Raw genomic sequence first — 26,077 nt, 5'->3', positions numbered from 1 at the left:
CTATCTATCCATCCTTTCATCAATCTATAGATACTCCTCTCTATCACCCATCATTCTCTCCATCCCTGAGTTCTTTTTTTTTTTTAATATTTATTTTATTTATTTATTTATTTGGCTGCACCGGGTCTTAGTTGCGGCACGTGGGATCTTCTTTGCCACGTGCGGGATCTTCCTTGCGGCATGCGAACTCTTAGTTGCGGCATGTGGGCTCTAGTTTCCTGACGAGGGATCGAACCTGGGTCCCCTGCACTGGGAGTGTGGAGTCCTAGCCACTGGACCACCAGGGAAGTCCCCATCTCTGAATTCTTATTATCCTGCTTCCGAAAGAGGCTGCTTTCAGTTGTTTTGCGAGGTGAGGATGGCTTTGTGCTCAATCATTGTCCCTGCCTTGCCTCATCACCGTGTGTATATGTGGGCCACAGGCTGGAGGGGTGGTTTGTTAGCTAACAGTTCAGACTCTCCTCTCATCCCCCGCATCACACCAAGTTGTGTCCATGCTACCTCCCGAGCAAATCTCATGGCCCTCCTCTTTCCATCCTCTCTAGCATCTACCCAGCACAGGCCACCGTCGGCTTTTCCCTGGGTTAGAGTAATCATCTGTACCTGGCCTCCTCTGTCTTTCTAAAAATGTAAAACTGATTCATTCATGCTCAGAGTCCTTCACTGCCTCCTCATCACTTCCCATAAAGTCCAGATTCCTTTCCCTGGCACACAGCTCCTGATGTGGTCCCCTCTGACTCTCCAGCCCTTCCCCTACCCCCTGCCTCTCCCCACCCCAACTCCCCTGCTCAGGCTGTGGATTCTTTCCTTTAGCACACGCTGTTCCTGCTGCTTAGAAACCGCTTAGGTCCTTTCTCTTCTGCCTGGTAAATGTCATGCAGCCTTCAAGCGTCAGCTCAAACCCCAGAACGGACTGGGTGCTCCTTCTCTCAGCTCATCCCCTTCTTATCTGGGGCTTCCCACTCACCACACTGCATTGCATTTATCTGCTGTCTCTTCTACTAGACCGAAGGTGCTTTGAGGGTAGGAACTATCTTTCTTATTTAGCTCTCTTTCAACAGTGCCTAGCACAGTGCCTGACACATAGTAAGCCTACAGTAAATCTTTGACAAATGAATTGAAAAGCTCACCAGCCCATCATTGGAAAGTCGGCATCATTAACCTTTAAGAAATGGTGACTTGATAGATAAACAACAAGGTCCTACTGTATAGCACAGGGAACTATATTCAATACCTTATAATAACCTATAATGGAAAAAGAATCTGACAAAGTATTATATATATATATATATATATATATAAAAATAAACTGAATCACTTTGCTGTATACCTGAAAGTAGCACAACATTGTAAAATAAGTAAATAAATAAATAAAATAGAACCACTTTTCAAGAGAAAAAAAAAAGAAATGGTGACTTGAGAAACAATCATCAGGGATAAGAAGGAGATACCTATGAGTAGTCAGCCTTATTAAGTATATTTTTATAAACCTAACAGCCTAGAAATCTGATCATTTGAGTTTACAGATGCAGTGCTTGAAAAAAATGTAGATTATGTTGTCAGCATTCTCAGCCACTCCTATGATGTCATTAATTCTAAAAAGCACACATTTTCATATTTTAACATCTCTAAAATTGGAAGGTGTCCTAAAATTGTTGGTACGCATCATTGATTGGTATACATCTTACAATTATAATTGGTGGTGCTTTTTTCTTTCTTGGGGATGAGTAGACATTTAAAAAATAAAACAGGTGAGCTTGACTCCCAGTTTGGGGAGCATCTGAAGGATTGTGTTTCCTCCCTCTGGCCTCGGAGCCAGTCAGATCGTCTGTGGCATGAATAGGAGATAGAAAAGCATGGTCACGGAGCATGAGCATGGGGGCAGGCAGGTCTGAATCGAAATCCTACTCCCCTCTCGCTGCTTTTGCGACCCAGATCATGTTAAATCCTCTGCTTTCTTATCCTTAAAATGGGAATAAGCCCTGCCTCAGAGTTGAAAGGATTAAATCAAATAATGTCAAGCTCCCGGCCCCCACCTGGCCCTCTGTAGGTGCTCAATTGCCAGAACTATGATGATTTTTATTACTGTTATCGTTACTGCTAACCTCCCACTGTACCTCTGCTTCCTTATAGCCATGGAGCCCATCACCCAAGACAAGCGTGTCTCCCAGGGCCATAACGGAGACCTGTATTTCTCTAATGTGATGCTGCAGGACATGCAGACGGACTATAGCTGCAATGCCCGCTTCCACTTCACCCACACCATCCAGCAGAAGAACCCATTCAACCTCAAGGTCCTTACCAGTAAGTGCAGGCCCCTGCCCGGGGCTGGGAGCTGGGGGCCGGGGGCAGCAGCCCACTGAGCCCAAGCGGCCCCTGGCACCTGGGTCTGGGAAGAGCCTTGTCCCCAATCTTGACCTAGAAATCCTTGCAGCTCATTGTGCCTGAGTGACTTTAGCTGCTCTTCAGCCACATCTCTTGATTCTGGAGCCTTGAGTTAAACTTGGTCCTACTCCACGCCAGCGCTTCTCAAATTTTGGTGGAATCAGAATCACCTGGCAAACTTGGCACCTGCACCTAAGCCTAGCCCTCTCCTGCCCGGCAGTCCGGGGCCTCTTTGGGCTTCATTAGTTCGCCAGGTGTTTTGGGACACACCACAGTTCGAGAAGCTCTACTGTAAGTGGTCATCCACCATCGCTCTCATGCAGCCAGCTTGGTTATTTCTAGTCCTTGTTTGGTTATCTTTATTTCTAGAATAAAGCAATAGTATGGAATATCCAAATTAGTGAGTACAGCAAAATGAATTGTGTTTGATTCTGTAATAAGTATATGCTGGACCATGTGGAGTCGCTGTGTTTAAAAGTTTCAGGTTTATCTTTTAGTTTTATTTGTTTTCATTTTTATTCCCTGATTCTGTTTGGCTGGTACCAGAGTGAATCAGCATTTCCTGACCCATTTTAGCATTGGTGACCCTCCACCAGGAGAGAGAGAAGCCAGTCAGGTCAGAGAGACACTTTTTTGCCAGGCGCCAGCCGGCCTAGAGCTTTGGCTGCAAAGTCCTCAGCCTGCTCAGGACATTGAAAGTGGCTGTGTTGGTTTATACCATGGATTTGTAACTGGCCTTCTGTAGAAAAGCCCCCCCTAAAGACCTTCGTCTGTTTGACACAGCTATGAGTGTTGTTTTCAATGCCATGGGCGGAGGCAGTCGTGGGGGAGGCCAGGCAGAGGGCCCCACTTGGGCGCTGGCAGTTTCTGCAGGTCGAAGGAAAGAGGCTGAGCCCTGGCTCCCCAGAGCGCACCCGGGAAGTGGGTGGGAGGTTGACGACACCTCCTGGGTGGGCGCAGGAGGCGGGGGTGGTGGGGGGAGGCGCGGGTGATCTCACCCCTCGGTCAGGACAGGTGGGGTCTTCTCTCCCCACCAGTCCCTGCCGGTGATGGGAACCCCTGGTGCTGAGAGTCAGCCCTGCGCCACACTCCGTCTCCACCGCAGCATGGAGGGGGACCCACAAGAAGCAGCGTCCCTCCTGTTCCCCTTCTCCTGTTGTGGGCCTTTTCTTTCTTCCTTTCTCTTCATGTTCTTCCCTTTTCTTCTTCACTTCCTTCTTCACTGTTTCGCCTCCCTCTTTCTTTCTCTCTTCTATTCCCCTCTCATCTTTCTCTCTTTGAACCCCGTTTCACCCTCCTCTAATTCTCCCCCTCCTGCCTGTACAGCTCCCCACACACTGCTCTGAGCTGCCCGTGCTCTGGTAGCCAACATGATGGCCAGCAACCCAGGGACAAGCCCCCCTTGTTCCTGGCAGGGTCGCCCAGCTCCGATCCACTTGCTACCTGTTCCCTGGTTTTCTTATTCCGGACCCAGGCCCAGAGGGGACCCCTGCGAAGAAAGTTGGGTTGTCTGAGCTGTCGCCTCAGTGCAGGGGCGATCGCCTGCCAGCTGGCTGAGCTGGAGAGGACAGTGTGGTCTGCCCAGGACCTCAGAGGGGCCTCCGGAGCCAGGACAGAGCAGGCAGCCTTGGGCAGTGGGGGAGACAGGAACATCAAGCGCAAGATGCTCCCTGGATAGCCTTCAGTGCCGTCACCTTGAAATCTGCCTGCTGTTTGGGGACTGAGTCAGGTGACCATCTGCAGTCCTGAGCAGAGGCCCTCACTGTTACACGGGGTAGAAGCAGGGAGATAGAGGCGGGGAAGAGCCTTCCTCTGTATAATTAAGCAGCTGGAGATTTCAACAACATTTACAAGTTGAACTTTCCAGAAACATCCTTTTCCCTACCAGAGGAGGTAAGGGATGTTTGTTTCTGCTTCATTTCTGGGTCCCCTACTCCACCGAAATCGCTTTCCCCCAAATGCTGAGAAACCCCCTGGGTGATGGGAACAGAACCCTGTCGGCTTCCTGGAGTTCTCCCAAGGGCAGCTTTGGCTGGGAGCAAGTTCTGGGCATCCGAGCCAGCCCAGAATTGGGCACAGTTGCTTAAAATAACTCAGTTGTGCTCTCTCTGCTTTCCTGCCTGGAAAGGACACAAGCTTTTTCTTGTACCTTCAGAACCAGGTCTGGGGGTGGGAGACAAAACAGACAAGTTGGGACAGCTTCAAAGACTGTTCTCACCAGGGGTTTCTTTCACAGTCTGCCCATTGGGGAAGAAATACATCTCATCACAGCCCATTTTTTATTACCTGCATTAAAGGAAGGAGAGAAAGGGATCTAATACCAAATACTGGGCAATATAAAATCATTTTAAAATTTTGTTTTGGGATGCAGTCAAAGACGAACAGTGAAGTCGGAGTAACAAAGAGATGCCTGTCCCACTTTGTCCACACCACACAGGCACCGGGTGCCTCCTGGGGACAAGAGGCAGCCGTGGTGAGGGAGGAGTGCTGGCCCTGAGGCGGACGGTGGAGCGCTAACCCTGCTTCCTTCTAATGTCTGTCATCTCAGGGACCTTCTTAAAGGAGTCAGGAAGTCTCCCTAAATCTCTCAGATGTGCTCCAGAATCCACAAACCAAGAGGTCAATCCTGAGCTTGGTCACTTCTGTTTCACCTGGTGGCACTGGGAGCATGAAGCAAGGGCCCTTTCACCTGGGTGTGCCCTGTCCTCCCCAGGAGGGGAACATTACTGCCCAAGGCCAGTTGCTGCCCCTCCTGCCCCTTTGCCACCCTGTCTCTTCTTTCCACTGCAGATCAGTTCCCACCTTTAGCTCCAGATAAACCCAAGCCAACTTCCCAAACACAGGCTAGGTCTTCTACAACTCGCTCCATTTTAAAGCATGGTTCTGAATAATGAAACTCCTTCTAGCAGGTGTTAAGCAAATTTGGGATGCAGCACAATGTGGGTCCCAGAAAAGAGCTCGCATTGCCTCCCTGGCATGAGTTGTAACAGGATTTGATCTGTCTTCAAATATGCAAATGTTCTGGCAGCACCTCTCCCCCCTCAGGCAGTTGGGCTCGGTCCAGGTTTCTCAGGGCCGTCTGCTTGGCTTCCAGCCGGCTGTTCCACTCCCCACCCCCCCGTTGGTGCTGTCAAAACTTGAACCCAGTAGCTGGAAGGGGACAGTGATAGGAGAATGAAAATCTACTTAAGGATGTTGGCATGATTGTGCCCTATTCCAGAATGTCTCTTTCACTGAGGATGAAATGCCCAAAGGTTTTAATTACCTAACATTGGAGCCCACTGATCTTGTTCCTTAAGGAATGGCTTCATCCCAAGCTAGTCTAGAGAGCTCTGAACCTCCATCTTAGTCAGCAGGCCTTTCCCTGTTCTAAGTGTAGAACTCACAGCTCACACTCTCTCCCCTGTCCCAGGCTGCCTTTCTAATCCTAAAATCTGAACCTCAGCCTGGCTGTCCCGCCTCCCTGGACCACTCCTCACCTCCGCAGAAGGAGGCCTTTCTGCCAACAGACACATCTTGGAGACCAGGGCGGTGCCCACCTGGACAGGTTGGGGAGTGTTTGTTGCTGGTCAGCACATGATTGCTGGGCACTGCCAAGGGTCCCTCTGTCCCACTCTGCTGATGATCTGTTTCTCTCTGTCTTCTCCCCTCATTTACCGCCCACCCCTTGCAAGTTAACTTCTGCTCAGGTAGGGTTTTGCTCTTGCCCCAGGGCTCACTAACACTCCTTTCTCTTCAGCGACCCCAGGAGCTGGCCTGATCCAGAGTCCTGGGAACTGAGGATTTTGGTGGGAAAGAGTTGTTGCAATTGCTACAGGATACCACTAATTCTTATCTCATTTGTTTGAAAATATAGTATGACCAAGCAATTAAAGGTCAAGCCTAATTTCTTTATTAAAAAAGAAACATTATTGCCTTCTTTTGCAGGATTTAACCTTTTCTTCCCTTTCGGGGGCTGTTTTGTGTTGCTTGTTCTTCACCAAGCATATTTCCTTTCCAAATATGCTGTGTGTTTCCTTTGCAAAAGACCACTGGTGCTCCCTGGTTGTTTTGTGGCTTTGCATTTCTGTTGTTCTCTCCCGTTTATGCCTCCATGACCTCTCCGTGGTCCCTGTTTGCTCACCCTCTTTTGTTTATTGCAGACCACCCCTATAATGACTCGTCCTTAAGAAACCACCCTGACATGTACAGTGGTGAGTCGCCGTGGTAACCTTGGGAGTAACCTTGCCGGTCCTAACCCCAGTTTGCCTAACTTGACTGATACCATGCCATTAACTCATGCTGGGTGCCAAGTCTGACAGTTGGCCAGGTCAGGATACCAAGGCGCCACCTCCAGAGCACTGCTCACGGGGAGGAAGGTGGCCAGTGTGGGAGGGGAGGTGCGATCTCTTCGAATGTGCCAGCCTCCAGTCTGAGTTCTGGACAAGTTGGTCAAGCCAGGGTAGGACTTCAAAAGAGCTTCTTGGAGGGTTCAGTAGAAACTTAGGAATCAGTGGTGGATGGATGGAGACTACCTGAGGACAGGGAGTTCCCACAGTCAGGAGGAAAGGGGAGGTCTCGTTTCTATCAGCGGTTTAAAGAACACAGAAAGCTTTGTAGTGTGTGCTTAGCTAGCTCTTAAGTGTCTGGATATGAATTGCCTGTGTTGGGCTCTAGCCTTAGTTACTGGGGGTACCATTTCACAGGTCCCATATCCCTTTAAAATCCATCTGGGAAATAGGAGGAAGAGTCTAGCTCTGAGTTCTCTTTCAAGGTAAGTATAAAAGAAGTTGGATCATCCACTGCAATCTATCACCTGGGTCTCTTCCCTCCTGTGAGAGTGCATGCAAATCCAATGCCCATCCACCCACACATTTGCAAGTCATGGAACAATTTCCATGAGGCATATTTCTAACTCATTACACAACTGGTTGCTCAAGCTGATTAGTAGAGTAATTGGCTGTTTCCACACCTGAGCTACCCCCAACCATGGCTCAAGAATGTCTTGTTTTCCTTGAGCAGCCAGAGGAATCATCATTTGCTGGCTCTGGAGAGGCAGCTGGCTCCCATCATCAGTTATGCCTCGGAAGCTGAGGCTGCAGGTCCCCAGGGGGGTCATTGTGGGCTCAAATAGATAGGAAGTGTCTGTATTGTGATGTGCTAATATAAACAATGATTGGTGTCTGGAGTGGGGGATGGGAAGAGGGAGTGAGAGCCAGCGAGAGTGGCAAAGGCTTTAACTTGGCACCGAGCAACCAGAGCCACACTGAGATCCTGCCAAAGAGATTTACTGCCCGAGGAAGCAGGGGACCTTTGTTGGATTCAGGGCATTGTTTGTTTTCAAAATAATGGGGCCAACCACCATTGTGTCAAGAGCCCCAGAGCACTGGTGTGGAATGTGCCTTTTTCTCAGTTGGACTCCGGGTAATCTGTTATGGAAGTATTCTTAAAGCTGGAGTCTATCAAAGCGAGAAGGTCTCTTAGAGGCCATCTGATCCAAGCTCCTTGCTTTATATAAGATAAAGCACTGAGGGGGACATGCATATAGAGTTGTTTTATCAATTATATAAGTTTAAGTGGTTCCAGCCATTTAAACCAGTTTGTGACCAGTGGTAGATATTATTGTAAGTAAATAAGTAGGAGTTATAAGAATCATCCAGGGCTATGAAACCAAGCAAAACTCACAAGAGCTCAGAAGAAGATTGACCTCATCTCCTCAATCCAAGGTAGAGTGGGGCTGACCAAGTATGACCCCAGCTGGAAAGGATATAAAGTCAAAGTGAGGTACATGTTGAACGAAGGACAGCTAACTTGAATGCTTCTAGAAAGAAACAGAAAGTGAAAAGAAAGGAAAGAAGATAAGGTCCTTCCTGAGTTCAGGGAGCTGGACAGAGAGAACACAGTATGATGAACAGTACCCAGTACACCTCTGAACTTGGCTTTGAAATATGCCCCTTTTGTAACAGTAGGGCCAGCCCATAGCTATACTTTGTCCTAGTGATCTCTATAGTGGTTTGGTATCCTCTGAACATATGCCAGATGCCCCCTGACCTGCTAAGTAGCAGGGGGAAGCTGGTCTGAAAATTGTAACTTGCCACTTAGGATTCATCCAGGAAAGGAGAAAGGAAGATAAGGATGTGTGCTCTAAGGCAGACTGCCTTGAATTAAACTCAGCCTCCAGGACATACCATTGAGTGACCTTGGGCAAGTCATTTAGTGTGTCAGACCTTTAATCTCCTCATCTGCAAAATGGGTGTATTACCTGCCCCAAAGGATTGTTGTGAGGATTAAACAGGATAAGTGTTTATGTTCCTAGTGTGGTGTCAGACACAGCAATGATTAATAAATGTTACCATTATTGGTGTTAAAGGCTTAGTGTTGACTGTATCAAGTACAATTGTTCTTTGCTTCTAAAATTAAGAGGGACGTGGAGAACTTGAAGAGAAGCTTAGGGGAGAGTTGCAGGCACAATTATGGGAAGAAAGTACTACGGAGGGAGAAATTTTAGGGCAGACTAGAAAAACGAAAGCTTTCCAGATTCTCAGCTATGCTGAGAACTGGATAAGAAAAAAGCTCCAACTACAGCATGAGGGATTTGGGTTAGATTTATGGAAGAGATTTCCTGGCAGAAGGTATCAAATTTACTAGACAAAGAGTTTTTCTTGTCTTCTGGGGTTGTTTTGTCAGCCGTTTCTAGAGCCAGAGAGGTGGTGAGATGCCAGGGATCCAGGCCCATGAGTTCTCAGCTCTGAGAATCACAAGCAGCTAAAGGTAGGATCCAGCCGCCCCTAAAAGCTGTTTGTGGATTCCAGATACATCTGATTCATTGAACTCTCTTCTGCTAACACACAGTACTTGACAGAGGGGGAGCAACTCGGGTTTTCAGCAATTTTGACCCGTACTTTTGCAGGAGACAATTGAGGCATTTTTCATTGGCTCTTTAAAGCCAAGGTGGTTGAGGCAGAGGCATCTCCTGACGTCCCCCTGCTGACCAGATTTCCCTGGAAACTGCTCTCGTACCACAGCTTGTGAGAGCAGAAGAGGATGGGCTGCCCTTGGCCTAGAGGTCAGATGGGCCTGCATGGGAAGCTCTTCCCGAATCCTCACAGATGTGAGCTTTAACATCTGGATTCTGAGATGATCAGATATTAGGTCCAGCCCTGAAGATTTGGGAGAGTCAGTGAAGCGTCATCAAGCTGGAGAGGCTGGATCCCCACCTCTGAGAAGGTGGTGGGATCCTATGATGCCCTAAAAGACTCTGTCATCTTCCACCATATAGAGTCTCATAGAGTAATCAATTGTCTTTGTCTCCGACCCTCCTTCTGGGTCTACGTCTCCAGGGAAAGAAATGAGCTACCCTCCCTTGGGAGCAGTGGCTCCCAAAGCCACCAGCTGGATTATCCTTTGTAAATTTTCCTGCAAATCCCTTTCATGTAAGACCACATTTTTTCACGATCTCCCCTTTGGGTCCAGCTTTCTCATCCCTTAATGATACCATGTGTCACCCTGCCTCCTCTTCAAGCTTTCCGTGGCTTGAACAATCCAGCTGAGATGTCTTTGGAGCCTCTTAATTTCCAGCCCAGCTTCTATTTTTCCAGTTTGGGCCTGACTTTATTTAATAGCCATCGAGGAGAGATAGAATCTCAGCTGAGATGGTAAGAACAATATTTAAGGAAAACGTCATGGAAGAGTTTCACCAGAGCAGCTCATTAAGACAAAAATATCTTTCTCCTTTACCTCTTTTGCCCTTGAATTTTGGTATTCTTTGGTTTGAGTACGAAAGATCTTCCCAAAGCTGACTGTCAGAAGTAGGAACAAGTAGGGTATCCATCTTTAAAGAGAGAGGCAATATAGAATAGATGCTAGAACACAAGCTTTGACACCAGATGGTCCACAATCCAAAATATAACTGGCTTGTGACCTTGGCAAGTCTGTTGACTCCACTGAGCCTCAGTTTCCTCTGTGGAAAATGGGAGTAATACCCTCCAAGTTTGCTGTGAGGATCGAACGTGATGATGGTGATGGAGATGGAGCCGAGCCCCAGCGCTTGGCCCATAGTAAACGGCCAAGTGGTGGCCCTGATTATTACCTCTGCCTTTAGGATGTTCTTCCCTGTAGTTTTGAACTTTGGCTCATTTCCCAGTAGCTTCTCCTCCTTTGGAACAACTCTGTGGCTGCTAGCCCACATCCTACAAATGAAGTATTGCTGTAACCGTTTTATAGTCACAGCTGCAGTGTGTCAAGGCAGCCACAGCAGGCCTCAGTGTTCATTTCCCCCTTTCCTGTACTTAATGCTTTGCTGGTCGTGTGTACTTGCAGGGCTGCACACTGTGGTGTGAATTAAATGTCCACAGGGTCACAAATTGGTTTCTGCAGGTTTTGTTCCCATGTGGAGGGAGTATGCCGACTGAGCTTCCACGTAACCCCACGGTTCCCAGCTCTCCCAGATTCACCAAACCGGCACCAGAGCCTCCTGCTATCAAATCTTCTCCTCATGGTGCCCCTGACCTTGTGTTGTCTGACCGTTTGGGTGATTCCGGGATGATGGGTGGGAGGAAGCTGCTGCTTTGGTATCAGGCTTCTTCGGTACTGAGAGCTGGATGCTATAAGAGTTATAGACAGTAACCAATTAACCACATAATGGATTAACCCCTTCAGTAGCCACTGTTGTATATGTGTGTGCTGGTGGGACAGATGAGCATATCTACAGAGAGAGAGATAACACGGGGTAAATTGTTGCCTTCTTTTTTATTCTCTTCTCCTCTTGAATTTATTCATCCCACAAACACTTACTGAACACTCGATATGTGCCATATATTGTGCCAGTAGCCTAACTACCTCCACATGTTTCATCAGTTCTTCCCCTTGACAAAAGGATAAAATAGATGCCAACTCTACAAAACCCACTCCCTTGATGGCTGATGGAGAGAAGCTGGGCGCCCCTAGGACAGGAGCCCCGCTGTTCCAGCCAGCCATTAGCTAGCTCAATAAGTCCAGCAATGTCACAGACACAGAGTTCCCCCTGCCACTCTGTCCTCATTCTGCCAGCGCCCAGTAACAATACCTGACTCCTGCCGGGAAGAATGCCTTGCTGTCCCTCCAGGCATGTCTGAGGGCTCCCAGCTCCTGGCAGCCCTGCCTCCCCTCCAGCTCTCACCTCTCCAGCTGAGTTGAAGACCCATGAAACCCATGGGTAGGCCCAGCTTATATTTATATTTTTAACTCTTCTTGTTTGCAGTCATACACCTTTTGAGCAGGGGTGACTGCTCCAGTTTCCCTTTGCTTTGTGGTTCCTGGTTGCAAAATCCTTGTTCTTCTCCGTCCCATCTTATCCGCTTCCATAGAACTGTGCTGTGAGGGAGAGGTGAGGCTGAGGTAAGGTGGGGTCTGCTGCGCTGGGGTGTCCCCAGACTTGCATGACCCCTTCCACAGGGAAATAGCCACCCTGACAGCGTCGCTCTCTGTGAGCCATCTGGCTTCCAAAAGCTGTGTGCATGTCATTGATGCCAGACCCCGTGGCTGCTCCAGCCTAGTTGAATTGCAGATCGCCTCCGCCATCTTGGCTGCCCCTTGCCTCTCACCCCTCCCCCAGCCTCTCACGTCCAATTAACACCCTCCTCCCCAGCCCCCTTCCAGAGTCAGTAGTGAAGAAGCAGAATGGTCTTGGCCCCAAAGTGATTTCCTGTCATCTCTGTTCATTAACTCTCTCCATGTCTTTGCTAAACCATTAATAATACTCCCTGCATCTCTGACTGTTCATCTGAGTCTCTGTGGCTTCATCCCAGCTCCTTGTCTCCAGGGTCCCAAAGAGCAGGTTATCCTGTGGCCCCAAGATGTTCCTTCTCTTTCTTCCACTGCTGCTGAGATGGCCTCCCTGGGGGCCACCATGCTGGCCTCTGGATCCCAACACAAGATGCTCGGGGAGTAGACTACTTGCTGCTCAGGCAACTCCTCCCCCGTTCCAGGGCCAGAGAGGCTTACTGAACTGGGAGGGAAGCTGGGCTCCTCTTAGCAGGTCCTGTCAGAACGTAGAGCTGCTCACACACATGTGCTGGTGGGGCCGAGGAGCCCCGCGCTTCCTAACACACCTCTCTTAATGATGTCCCGGCCCTTGGGGTGGTCTCAGCGGGGAGGGTCTGGGGCTTGGTACCTCTGAGGGTAAGGGGGTAAGCAGGAGGGCATGATAACCTTTCTCTCTAGCCCGACAGCTCTGGCCTAGCTGGGTCAGCCCTCTGGGCAATAAGCTCACGAGAGCTTGTTCCATCCTGTTTCAGCCCGAGGAGTTGCAGAAAGAACACCCAGCTTCATGTATCCCCAGGGCACCGCGAGCAGTCAGATGGTGCTGCGTGGCATGGACCTCCTGCTGGAGTGCATCGCCTCCGGGGTGTACGTACAGTTTGCACCCCGACTTCTGGCCACCCTCCAGGAGGCTGGGCTGGGGGTTTGTGCATGCTCTGTTCTTGCCACATTTTGGGGTGGGGGGGCGGTGTGGCGGAGCAAAAAGAGAGGCGAACAGCTCCTAGTGAGGACGATGCAAATCATAGTCATCTCCATCCCACTGGCCGCCTCTCTTTTTTAGATAATGAGGAAGGGAGGTGACTAGGCTTCCTGTATGTGTGTTAGACCCTCTTGTGACCTTAGATAAGTCCCTTAGGCGCCCTGTGGCTGAGCATCCCCTCTGCATAGGAGGCATCAGCTCTCAGAGGACATGCATCCTCCTGGGCCCGAGTACACTTTAAGGACACCTGGGTGTCCCGGGCTCCATACAATAATAGCAGAGCCACATTTAGTGATAAGTCCCTGTTTCTCGCCTGGTCCCTCTTAGCCCAACACCAGACATCGCATGGTACAAGAAAGGTGGGGACCTCCCATCTGACAAGGCCAAGTTTGAGAACTTTAACAAGGCCCTGCGTATCACCAACGTGTCCGAGGAAGACTCTGGGGAGTATTTCTGCCTGGCCTCCAACAAGATGGGCAGCATCCGGCACACGATCTCGGTGAGAGTAAAGGGTACGTTGTGTGTATTTCTCATTACGATGATTTTGCCAGCCCTACACTCCATGGCCACCCTTCCCTCTCAGCGTGGTTGGGGGGCAGGGTGAGTGGGGAAAACGTCCAACACGCTGATTAGTGGCAATAGTGTCCTGCAGGAATGGTGTCACCCCGGGTGTGTGTGTGTGTGTGTGTGTGTAAAAGGGCAGGGGGAAAGAGGGAGGTGTTGAGGGAGGGAATCCGCCCTGACCATTGCCCAACTCCTCTTTGTGCCTGGGGCTCCCTCAGCAGGTGCACTTTCTCCTGTGGCCTATTTGGATCACCCAGAACCTTTCTGTCTTTCATTTCTCAGTCCTGTTCACGGTGTGTTGTCTTAGGCCTGTGCTGTCTGTGTACTTGTGTGTGGTTCTCTTTTAAAAATGGGGAGTCATCATGGCCCAAATTATTTTTCAAAAAATCCTTCCCTCCCCCCAAAGCATAGATGGGCCACCTGAGCTGTTGTAGGCAATAGAGCACGTGCCTTTGTGGGTCCCAGCCACGGGTGGCAGGGGGGTGCACTAGTCACTTCTCAGTCTGAATGGTGGGCTGAATGGATGATTGGGGTGATGAGGTCTGAAACCACAGTGCAAGAACTTTCCTAGTACATGCTCAGGTTGACCTGTGACCTTGGTTTCAGCACCACACTCGAACCAGGGGCTCTTAACCTTTATTGGGGTTTCAAGATCTTTGGGACTCTGATCCAAAGGACCCTCTTCTCAAAAAAATCCATATCCACAAATTCACAAAAATTTCCAGAAAATTGGAAGGGGTGGCCAGCTAAGAGCGTCTGCTCTAACCGAAGCTTAGTGTCTAAAAGAATGAATATCAGGCCTTTCCTAAATGGTCTGATCCTGCAGCAACAACAGCAGGAATCCAGAGGGCCAACCCCTGCTACTTTACCACCCTCCCTGGCTCAAGCCCTTGGGTGCACACCACAAGCGCCTGGGGAGCTCTCAACGCATTGGCCGCTCAGGCGTCCCCCGAGGATTCTAACTTAGTAGGTCGAAGATGGGCCCTGGCACCCATGTTTGTTAACAGCTCTTCAGGGAGCCCCAGTTGAGAACTCTTGTTCTGTGAACTTGAAATAAATCAGTCAGCATCTGTAGTGCCAAGCTGACCAAAGGCAGCCTAGACTGTCACCCTATCAGGATGAGCCCTGGGCAGGTGGTGGGGGCCTGGGGCTAGCACTCGGGGGCTCCTGCATTCCTAGAGGGGGCCCATTGGTTCCTTCTGGCTGCTCCTGTCATCTGACACCCCTGCCTATGCCTGTCCTTGTCTTCCAGCTGCTCCCTACTGGCTGGACGAACCCAAGAACCTTATCCTGGCTCCTGGTGAGGACGGGAGACTGGTGTGTCGAGCCAATGGGAACCCCAAGCCCACCGTCCAGTGGATGGTGAATGGGGAACCTTTGCAATGTGAGTAACGCACTGTTCTCCCGCCTGCCTCTGCTCTGTCTCCTGCCAGAGGATCCAGCTCCCCATCCCTGTGGGCCAGCCCTGTTGCAGCAGAAGTGAGGGAGTAACCCATCTCTTTGGACATCTCAAGAGGCAGGAAACCTGCCTCATTTGTGTGTGAGAGAGAACAGAAGGCCTGTGGTTATGTTCCCATGTTTAGGGGATTTCTGCTCCCTGGGGTTTTTCATAAATTTCTGCTTTCTGCCCTTTACAACTACAGAGCCCAGTTCAAGGGCTGGAGACCTCAGCCTGTATCTCCTGAGAGTATAGGCTCTGAGTGATGGCTGGGGCTCAGGAGGTAGAGGAGAGCTCGGTAACTCATTTCCATCGTTTACCCAAGTCCCTCTCTCTGCCGAGGGCAAAATAAGAGGCAGGGTTATGCGACAACATGAAAGATATGGTCAGAAATGAGGGAAAACTTCCCTATGAGAGCAGAGGTGCACAGTGCAGTTACTGAGTGCGCACAGACATCAGGAAGATTTAGTCCTACCCAGATACCGGAGTGGGTGACTCCAGGGATCCTTCCAGCCAGAGGTCAACTTTTCACATCATATTCACTCCAGTTGCATTTACTTTTTAAGTGTCCTGTCCTTACTTTCTCTAAGGGGTCAGAGGAAATGCAAACAACGTTATCAACCCGATGGGGCCAAAAATAGATGGCGAGACCTCAGAGCGTAACTCACAAGCAACAGCTGATAGAAACAGGTGGAGAGGCAGGGAGACAGGTAGAGGAGAATGCACCTTTCTAGACATTTATTGTGTGCCAGGCACTGTGCATTCCTCTTACCTCTTTAACCTCAAACATTAAAGATGAGGAAGTGAGGCTCTGATGGTGCAGGGAATTGCCCAAGGTCACATGGCTAGTGAGTGGGGAAGCTGTGGGCTGCTGTGACAGTGCAATATGCCTACCCTGTCTAGTACTGAGCATCTAGTTATCCCAGGAAATATCCTGCCTCTGGATACAAGCGACACACGGACACGGCCTCCCCTCTGCCCTTCTCCCTGTCCCGGTAGCAGTTTGGGGACAAAGCAAACAAAGGCCTGAACTTCACAGCACCATTAAATAAATGCAAAGTTCAGGATTTACAGCTGAGCCTTGGTCCAGGGAAAGGTCCCCCGTCACTCAAGGGAGTGACCGGGAGGAATGCTGGTCCGTGGGAATTGCCGGGCAAGGAGACTTAAAGTTGCTGGCATCGGCTTCCTTTGTGCTTTTTTGCTGAGTGGAGACTCCGGAAGGATGATAAGGATGCTGACCTCGGCTTTGTTCACCTGCTGATTCCCTAGTTCCGGGCTCAGACTTGCTATCTGTGGGGTGGAGCCCATGGGGCCAGACCCTGGGTTCTTCTCTGCTGACTTCTGTGGTAGGTCTGAGTGATCCTGTATGAGTTCCTAGATCACGCAAACCAAGTCATCTGGCCCAGTCCCGAAATCTTACAGAGGAAAGGCACCTTCTGGTGGTGAAAGAGGAGAAAAGTAGGGATTCTTTACACTTCTAAAAAACTTTTATTTGTACAGCTCATTATCTCATTATCATTCTCTTATCTTAACCTTCCTCAGAGTAGGGGAAAGATGGGAGTAATGCTTCCGCATTTGACAGATGAAGGAAATGAGGCCCAGAGGAGTTATTGATTTGCCCCAGGTCTTAGAGTGATAACGGGGACAGGTGTGAGACCCCACGGCCACTCCCCAGCCTCTGCTCTCTGCATCCCCAGCCAGTGGTACCAGGAGAACTGCAGCAGGGATTGTCCTCTCAGTGTGCACTCATCTTGGGAAGATCAGGTAGCTTTGGCAAATACAGGGACTCATTCAGCTTTCATCAGGCATCGACTTCCGGATTTAACTTTGTGAATGTCTGCAGAGTGCTCTGCTCAGAGAAGGGGAAAGTGGTAGGTCCCATCTAGTTGGATATTGCTTTATCCTTTTCAAAACACATTTGAGTATATGTGCATTGAATTAAAATAATAACAACGGTAATAATCAGTATGTGCTGAGCCCTCTGCTAATGACATGCAGAGAATCTCCGGTCATCCTCATAAGAGCCCCACAAGGTGATATGTTATCCCCATTCAGTTGACAAGGAGACTGAAGTGCAGAGCCATTGAATAGTGCCGGCAGGTAGTGTGGTTAGAATTCAAACCCCTCCTGTTTCCAAAGCTTACGCTGTCAACCACAGCTGCCCAGCTGCTGTGTAGGTTTGATCGGGATTCCTATTCCCATTGGATGGATTGAGAAATAAACTCCAGTGGGCTCAGTGATGGACCCAGGCCACACAGCTAGGCAGTGGTGGGCCGGAAGCTGGGTCTGAGCTGGCCCAGTGCTACTGCCTCCACAGCACCCCAGTCCTACCAGGGAGTCCTGTCCCAAGTGCCCTTCGCCCTGCCCTCCCCCTTTCTCACAAGGAGTGTCTTTTCCAACTGTAGCGGCACCACCCAACCCAAACCGTGAGGTGGCCGGGGACACCATCATCTTCCGGGACACCCAGATCAGCAGCAGGGCCGTGTACCAGTGCAACACCTCCAACGAGCACGGCTACCTGCTGGCCAACGCCTTCGTCAGCGTGCTGGGTGAGTGCACCCCTCCCCCCGCTCGCCTGCCTGGACCTTGCTCACCTCATGGACACACTCTCTCCTCCAGTGATTGGCCAGGCTGGTGGAGTATGAGGGCAGCAGGATGGGGGAAGCACGGAGACCCAGAATGACATTTGCGGGGAGGATGGAGGACTTAAAATCCATAGAGCTGGATGTGCAGACAGAGTTCATTCCATGCGCTAAGTCAGTCTCAGTCCCCTTCCTCCCCTGATGAGAGGAGGGACCGTCTCGTCTCCTTGGTGTGTCCATGTTGACTCTCCCTGGGTTCTCCATGGTCTCGGTGGGAAATAGTCCTGAATATGTTCGTGACATTCCCAGAGCAGGGAGAGGGCAGTGGGCAGGTGCAGCTAGGAGAAGCCTTGGGGCTGTGGAGGGGCAGGTATAGAAGCTGCTGGAAAATTGGGGGGAACCCTTTGCAAAAGCTGGACTGGATGTAGGGTAGGTGAAGGACAAATGGATAAGCTTCCTCCTTCCTCACCTAATCCTCAGAGGCTTCTTAAAGGAGGGAGGTTGATGGGGGAAGGTACACTGGTGCTGAGAAAGCTGCTGTGAGGAGAAGGAACAGAGAGATAAGACTGGTCCACAAAGAGGAAGAGGAAGACTCCCCACCTAAGGTCAGTTCTCTGGGAATTGCAGACGTGCCGCCTCGGATGCTGTCACCCCGGAACCAGCTCATCAGGGTGATCCTGTACAACCGGACGCGGCTGGACTGCCCGTTCTTTGGGTCTCCCATCCCCACACTCCGATGGTAAGTTCCAGGAGACCAGGCCTCCCCCACAGGGTCATCTGTCTCGCCTTTCTCATTCCATCTGGCCCATGAGAGGTATTCAGCAAGTCCTGGGAGCCTTAAAGGGTTGAAGCTGGGAGGAGTTGGCAGATCATCTGGGTCAACCCTCTTATTGTGCAAAGAAAGAAACCGAGGCCCAGAGACTTGCCAAGGCCACCCAGTGGTCGGAGGCAAGACCCCCAAGGCTCGGGGCTCCTCCCGCTGCCCGGGCTGGTCCTTTCTCAGTATGCTGTGTGTCCTGCTGCTCTGTTGTGAGGTTTAAGAATGGGCAAGGAAGCAACCTGGATGGTGGCAACTACCATGTCTACGAGAACGGCAGTCTGGAAATCAAGATGATCCGCAAAGAGGACCAAGGCATCTACACCTGTGTTGCCACCAACATCCTGGGCAAAGCTGAGAACCAGGTCCGCCTGGAGGTCAAAGGTAAAGGAGAGAGTTGCTAGGTAGAGGGAGGGGTGGGGAGGGCAAGGAAGCCACCTCCTCAAAGTTATCCATGTGTGTCACTCACTTTGAAAATGTGCCACACCTAATGTTTAATACCTAGTGGGACCTCCCTCCAGGTCTGTGTGTCCTCTCCATGGAAGTTTCGTGGCCAGGGCCTCTGGCTGGCCTGGTGGTGTGAGCACTGAGTCATTACCAGCCTGGTCCAAATAGACTTAGGCAGGGACACCTGCTACCCACACCAGCTCCCCACTACCACCCCAGAAAATACGTCCTATGTTCCTGAGCCAGAGAGAAAGGATTTGGGGATTGGCTACTGTTTGGGATCCCCCCATACCAGGCGTCCCCTACCATTCATGTAACCGAATCCTATTTCTGCCACTTCCGTGGTCCATCTAACCTGGAGGTCATGCATGTCACACTGTGTGGCCACACGGGCGTGGGGTGGCAGAGACGAGCTCCGGGGGCTTCCCCACAGACCCCACCAGGATCTACCGGATGCCTGAGGACCAGGTCGCCAAAAGGGGCACCACGGTGCAGCTGGAGTGTCGCGTGAAGCACGACCCCTCCCTGAAGCTCACAGTCTCCTGGCTGAAGGACGACGAGCCCCTCTACATCGGGAACAGGTTTCTGCTTCTCCCTCCTCTCTTCCTGCTGCTCCTTTGGGGCGGTTTCTTTTCCCTTGCTCTTGGGGATGCATTGAAGAACACAGGGAACCTGTGTCATGTGTGTCACTGGGGAACCGCTGAGGAGGGCGTGACAGCCTCAGCGACTCCCTCCACATCAGGCGAGACCCCCCTCCCACTGCAGCTTCCCCCTCTCCCCCGTCAGGGCTCTGCTTCTCTCTCCTCCTCCTCCCTCCCTCTTCTCCTCTCCTTCCCACTCCTTTCTGTCTTCACTTCTCTCCCTCTCTTCCCTCACTTCTCCTGTCCTCCTCCCTTTATTTTGATCCTTTCCCTTCCTCCTTTTCACAGCCAGGACTCCCTCCCCATCCGCTCAGCCCTGCCTGCAGTGCTCCTGTTCTCCAGCAGAGGGCAAGGTTGGCCGAGCAGACTCTCACCGTTGTGGTTAATGGGGTTCTCCGCCCTTAATGCACCTGGGACCGTTTACCAGGCCCATGCCTGCCCCATCCATCCCTCATCCCAGATTCGGATTTAATTGGAGTTGAGGGAGGGCCCAGGCATAGATAGTGTTTAAAAGTCCCCCCAGGTGTTTGTAATGTGCACCTAGGGTTAAGAACGGCTGATCCGAGCCTCCCTTCAGGACTCACCCTCGTCCGTCTCGGGGAAGGTTGAGCATCGGTACCAGCTGTTTCCAGTGATGATCTGGTTTTCTGCAGGGGCGTAGCCTGCGGGTGGATGCAGGCATTACGGCCCTCAGCGAGGCTCACAGTCTGCCCTCCTCCCTCTATGGGAGACAGTGCAGAGGAGCCCGGGGCACCTGGGCTGAGCCTGGGCATCAATCTGGGCTGAAGACGGAGCTGGAAGTACGAGAAGACCTGCCTTTTGGGGGTGGGCCTAACTGTGCCCTAATTCGGGAGGGGAGCACAGCACAGGAAAGGCACAGAGAGCGGACCCAGTGTGGGAACTGAGGACAGTGAATACGGGTCAGGGCCGCTTTGGCTCCGCCTACTTTCCCGTCCCCTCCAGCAAGCACCATAAGTGCTCAAGGTGACATGAAGACCCTGCCTCTCTCGAAGCACTGAGGTGGAGCCTCACGTCCCCTAGGAGGGACTGCGGCTGCCCAGCCCAGACTACAGCGCCGCCTCCTGCCTTCTGACCCACCGTCCCCACTTCAGGGAGAAAGCAGCCGGGCAGTGCCCAGCACTCCTGCTGCCTGCCCCCTCCACTGTCACCCTACTCGCCTTCCTCCCAACCCCTCCCCGGTACCTTTGCAGGATGAAGAAGGAAGAGGACTCCCTGACCATCTTTGGTGTGGCCGAGCGGGACCAGGGTAGCTACATGTGCGTTGCCAGCACTGAGCTGGACCAAGACCTGGCCAAGGCCTACCTGACCGTGCTAGGTAACTGCCGCTGCCCACACTGGCGCTGATCCCCACCCCCTACTTCCCGAAGCCAGAGAAGCGGAGGACGGTTCCAAGGGCAGAGCCTGTGGTCAGCGAGCCAGCCAGGCCTGGTGATCCTCCTGCCTTCTGGTTTAAGGGTTAGGAAGCTGCTCCTTTCAGAACAAGCTGTGCTGGATGCCTTACCTCCTGAATGGAATCATTAACTTGCCCAAATCCTCACCTGAAGGGTGCCTGAAGGAGAGAGGGAATGGACAGGGGGTTCTCATTGTGATCATTTTTACCAACTTTACAGCTAACTCTGAACCACTAAGTCAATTAAAACGATCCCTCCTTGAAGCAAGACTGAACTTTGTGTTTGTCCTTCCAACACCCTCTGCTAGCCTTCCTCTCTGCACCCCTTTCCTGATGGGATTTCACAGGGTGCTGTGCATTTCAGATGATCCTGTCTTGTCCTGCCCTCGTGTCCAGGCCAGACTGTAAATACTAAGCCATCCCAGACCTGGGGAAGTAGCCTCTCCCGTCTGGGGAAGCAAATCCCCTCCTCATCTCTGCTGTCTCCGGGCCCCCTATTGCCATAACTCTCAGTGCACTCCTGTCCCTCGGCAGTGTCCCTGCATGGTCACAGGGAACAGTGGGCCCAGGCACAGTCGTAGCATTGGGACAGGAAGGACCCAGGGTGTCTACCCTCAGCTGTGGAGGGAGCACAGGAAGGCCTTTGTGAGGGTGGGGCACTCTCCATGGAAGTGGGGGAGGGGTGAAGCTGTGCAGGGGCAGCTGTTCAAGCCTTGGCTGCCTATTCCCACCCTTCGAGAGCACCTTTATCCCCAGATAACCTGCTAACCTGGATAACCCATCTTACCTTTGCAGCTGATCAGGCCACTCCAACTAACCGTTTGGCTGCCCTGCCCAAAGGTAATTCATACTAATCCCGGGGACCGTCGCCAAGCACTCGAGGTGTCTGGGAGGGAGGAGTCTAGGAGGAGGAAGGCACTGCCGGACAGGAGTGCTGTATACAGGCAAGGGGCGGCCTGCCCCGCTCCCTGCCAAATCTGACTCCTCTCAAGAGGCCCACGTCACCTACCTTAGCCCATCACAGCCCGACTCCCGGCTTCCTGCTCCTTTCACAGACTGAGCTCCGAAGTCCGGCTGTCACTCCCCGCGACCCCAGTCCCTTACCTCTGGCCATGCCCACCACTCCCTTGGGGTGGCCTGTTCTCTTCCCCCAGCTTAGCCTCTGAAGTGTATTCAGTCAGGAAACCCACTTGCTTTGAGTTATCTGTAGGCCCATCTTTTTTGCAGCCTTTCACATCTACTATACACCCATTTCCAATCCGCACACATTCGTGTGCAACACACATAAATGTGGGCTCCAGTGACTCACCTTCCAGATCCTTCCAGTAACCAGCCAAAATGTGGAAATAGCGGGTTCAAGGAGCCAGGATAGGAGAAAAAATCACGCCTACCCTCACCAGTCAGTGGCCAGATGGCTTTATCCCCAGGCCAGGAGGGCACTTACACACACTTAGGAAATCCAGTGAGACTGGAGCCCCAAAAAGGTGCTGCCTCCACCCTTGTTAGGGCCTCTGTCCTGCTGTCCATCACTGAAACTTCTAGACTGAGTCCCTGTCTCCTCCCTGGCCTGGTCCTCTGTCTTTGTCCCCCCTATTCCCTTAACTGGTCTGCCCTGCCCAGCTCTCCAAACACCCCCCGGCTCCTGCCCCCTCAGAGCCTCGGCAGACAGAGTAGAAGATAATTATGAGAAAATGAGACAAAATCCCAGACTTCTTCACCAGTTTTCCTAAAGATTGTGAACATGGGTCTAATGCAAAGGGCAGCATTTCCCAAATGCTTGCACTCCGAGAACATCCACAGCAATGGGGTGGGTTGGCACCAGCTCTCCCTGTGCCCTGCATTCCTTGATATTTTGGTGGGGGGGTGGAATTTGGGGTTGTCTCTTTGTTCTTCCTTGAACCCTGAGGGAAGGGGGCAGTCCCTGTGCTGACCCTCCGGCACAGGCTGGGGTTGGTTCTTGCGGTGGTGACCTCAGCCCGTCAGAGTCCTGTCCGTGGGACAGTGTTCAGGGCTGAGGCCAGCACAGGGACGGGCCGGCTCTAACTCGGGAGGCCTGCGTGGTGTCTTCTCCCTTTGCTGCCAGGACGGCCAGAGCGACCCCGGGACCTGGAGCTCACCGACCTGGCCGAGAGGAGCGTGAGACTGACCTGGATCCCAGGGGACGATAACAACAGCCCCATCACAGGTCAGCCGGGGCCCTGCGCTGCTGTCCAGAAAACAGGGCCGGCAGCCCGGAAGCCAGAGGCCTGGCCCTGGTTTCTGGTCCCACTTCGGCCTCACTTGACGTGTGCCCTGGCCTGTTGACAGAACACGTGGAGACCTTGGTTTCCCTTTCTGGGTTTTGGGAAGAATACCTGTGCCTTTGTCTACCCAAGGGAGATTATAAAGACTAATGGAAACCATGAAGGAGTGCTCTTGAGAAAGAACTCACTAACTCAGCTCCCCAAACAGCCCTGTCTTCCTTGCCCCCTCAGACTACGTTGTCCAGTTTGAAGAGGACCAGTTCCAGCCAGGGGTCTGGCATGACCATTCCAAGTTCCCAGGCAGTGTCAACTCAGCCGTCCTCCAGCTGTCCCCCTATGTCAACTACCAGTTCCGGGTCATTGCCATCAATGAGGTGGGCAGCAGCCATCCCAGCCTCCCGTCCGAGCGCTACCGAACCAGTGGAGCACGTGAGTGCTTGAGGGCTAACAGGAGGTGCTGAAGCCAGGTACCCCAAGTTCAAACTGAGTTCCCCCGGTCCCCAGCCACATGAATTTGGGCAAGTTACTTAACCTCTCCAAGGCTCAGCTTCCTCATCTGTGAAACAGAGAATAATAACACCATCTCCGTCATGGGGCTGTTGTGAGGATTACGTTTGAAAATGGGATTCGGGTACTTACCGTGATGTGCATATAGCAAGCACACAATAAAAGTTAACTGTCATTTTTATTATTACTAATATTATGAATAATTCTTGATGCTCTGCTTTAAAGGGAAGAGCTATGGCAAAGATTTGCAGTGGAAATATATAATCTGGGGTTGCACCAGGTTTCTTAACACACTTGGGTAATGAAGTGTTTAGATTTCTAAAATCATGCTGGCTCATTGAGGGTGGAGATGCTCCCAAAAAATGTTGAATGCCAGGGTAAACCAGTCTGGTATTAAACATACTTAGTGGATAATCCACAAAGGGGATAATCCACATTGAGTTGGCTGTACTGATCATCTAAAGTGTGGAAAGCCTTATGATAAATGCTGTCTTGTAAGGGATTAAAATTCAAAAGAAATTATCCCTGCTTTGGGGGGTTTAAATCTTAGCTAGGAAGGCACATCATCCATATGAGAAAGTGGCAGAGCGAGTTCAGTTGCTTATGGGACAGAGTGTGTTGAGAGATGCTGAGAAAAGACAGAGCGTAGAAGGGACCAGTCAGGTTGGGGGAGAGAGGTTGCTTACTGTGCCCCGGTAATGAACAGACTGGACTTGAACTTTGCATCCATTTGGATTCCAGCCCCTGAGTCCAACCCCTCTGATGTGAAGGGAGAGGGGACCAGAAAGAACAACATGGAGATCACGTGGACGGTAAGAGCCCCTCGCAGCCCATCCATGATGCGCTTGCTTGCCTCGCAGCCTGGGAGCCCTCACCCTTTACACCCCTGTGACTCCAAGGCTGCAGGGTGGCTCAGACTACCTGGCTGGTGCGGGAGCTACTCTTCTCTGCATTGAGCATCCAGAAACCAAACAGCAGAATGTCTAAGAGCAACATTTAAGACAGGAGACAGGAGCAGAGATGACCAAGGAACAGAGACTGTCAGTCTGGCAAAATCAGAGAGAGTCCTGCAGGATCAATGGGCTTCTTCAGAAGAGGGAGAAATTTAGATTAGTCTGTAGGAAAGATTCAGCCCAAACACCAGTACCTCGCTTTGGTGTGTTCTGGGAGCCCATCACTGGAGATTGCTGGGAGTGGGGAGAGACCAGCCTCTGAGTGGTCCTCCAGTGCCAGCCATCTGTAAGTCCAGGATGCACAAGGTGACTCAAAAGATGTCCTCCGGGCCAGGATTGAAAAAGCTCATCTTCATCTCGGCTCACTGACCACATTTTCCAAACCAAAACTGGGATATGTGGCCTCAAAATGACTTTTTTCCAAACCCCTGCCAAGTCTAAGAGATGCAAATTCAGCCACTGAAATATTAACATTTTTGTGCTGTTGCCGTGAGTGATGGAAACAGGGAGATACAGAGTTTGGAATCACGACCATCCCCATCTTCGGAGAGCCTGATTTCACAGCAGCCTTGGCAACTGGGCTGAGCCCAGACTTAAGACACCGGGGCTCATCTTGCAGGACCTTGCCAGGGTCGGTTCTTGGTCTACGGCTCTATATTCCAGGCTCCCGGAGGACTGCTTCCCGGACCAGGCCCTTAGGGAACAAAAACAGAGTTTTGCTCACTCCCAGCTCTGGCCTTTTGGGAAGGACAGGGCAGACATGCAGGGATTAAGTAGGACTGAAATCTGGAATTTTTTTTTTTTTTTTTTTTTTTTAAACATCTTTATTGAAGTATAATTGCTTTACAATGGTGTGCTAGCTTCTGCTTTACAACAAAGTGAATCAGTTACACATATACATATGTTGCCATATCTCTTCCCTCTTGCATCTCCCTCCCTCCCACCCTCCCTATCCCACCCCTCTAGGTGGTCACAAAGCACCGAGCTGATCTCCCTGTGCTATGTGGCTGCTTCCCACTAGTTATCTATTTTACATTTGGTAGTGTATATATGTCCATGACACTCTCTCACCCTGTCACATCTCACCCCTCCCCCTCCCCATATCCTCAAGTCCATTCTCTAGTAGGTCTGTGTCTTTATTCCCATCTTGCCACTAGGTTCTTCATGACCTCTTTTTTTTTTTTTTTTTTCCCTTAGATTCCATATATATGTGTTAGCATACTGTATTTGTTTTTCTCTTTCTGACTTACTTCACTCTGTATGACAGACTCTAACTCCATCCACCTCATTACAAACACCTCCATTTCATTTCTTTTTATGGCTGAGTAATATTCCATTGTATATATGTGCCACATCTTCTTTATCCATTCATCCGATGATGGACACCTAGGTTGCTTCCATGTCCTGACTATTGTAAACAGAGCTGCAATGAATATTTTGGTACATGACTCTTTCTGAATTATGGTTTTCTCAGGGTATATGCCCAGTAATGGGATTGCTGGGTCATATGGTAGTTCTATTTTTAGTTTTTTAAGGAACCTCCATACTGTTCTCCATAGTGGCTGTATCAATTTACATTCCCACCAACAGTGCAAGAGTGTTCCCTTTTCTC

The 26,077-nt window shown here is 51.0% G+C and overlaps 1 protein-coding gene across 8 annotated transcripts in view; it reads left to right on the top strand.

Annotated features, from left to right (window-relative positions):
* NFASC (neurofascin) overlaps positions 1 to 26,077 on the top strand; it is a 76,133-nt gene that overhangs the window by 10,854 nt on the left and 39,202 nt on the right. For 3 of the 8 annotated variants that reach the window (XM_061187437.1, XM_061187433.1, XM_061187434.1), the window contains exons 5-17: positions 2,134 to 2,304; positions 6,528 to 6,578; positions 12,639 to 12,750; positions 13,190 to 13,374; positions 14,679 to 14,810; positions 17,270 to 17,413; positions 18,074 to 18,185; positions 18,481 to 18,647; positions 19,144 to 19,291; positions 20,563 to 20,687; positions 22,846 to 22,947; positions 23,237 to 23,434; positions 24,254 to 24,324. In XM_061187437.1, coding sequence (XP_061043420.1) covers positions 2,134 to 2,304; positions 6,528 to 6,578; positions 12,639 to 12,750; positions 13,190 to 13,374; positions 14,679 to 14,810; positions 17,270 to 17,413; positions 18,074 to 18,185; positions 18,481 to 18,647; positions 19,144 to 19,291; positions 20,563 to 20,687; positions 22,846 to 22,947; positions 23,237 to 23,434; positions 24,254 to 24,324 — 1,718 coding nt within the window. Of the gene's footprint in view, positions 1 to 2,133; positions 2,305 to 6,527; positions 6,579 to 12,638; positions 12,751 to 13,189; positions 13,375 to 14,678; positions 14,811 to 17,269; positions 17,414 to 18,073; positions 18,186 to 18,480; positions 18,648 to 19,143; positions 19,292 to 20,562; positions 20,688 to 21,557; positions 21,603 to 22,845; positions 22,948 to 23,236; positions 23,435 to 24,253; positions 24,325 to 26,077 lie in introns of all 8 variants that reach the window. The other 5 variants (XM_061187436.1, XM_061187431.1, XM_061187430.1 and 2 more) reach the window with 3 other exon arrangements.

The sequence above is a fragment of the Eubalaena glacialis genome, chromosome 3 (assembly GCF_028564815.1).
Source record: "Eubalaena glacialis isolate mEubGla1 chromosome 3, mEubGla1.1.hap2.+ XY, whole genome shotgun sequence".
Lineage (NCBI taxonomy): Eukaryota > Metazoa > Chordata > Mammalia > Artiodactyla > Balaenidae > Eubalaena > Eubalaena glacialis.
Note: the sequence above shows the minus strand (reverse complement) of the source record. Positions and strands in the feature narration are given on the sequence as shown.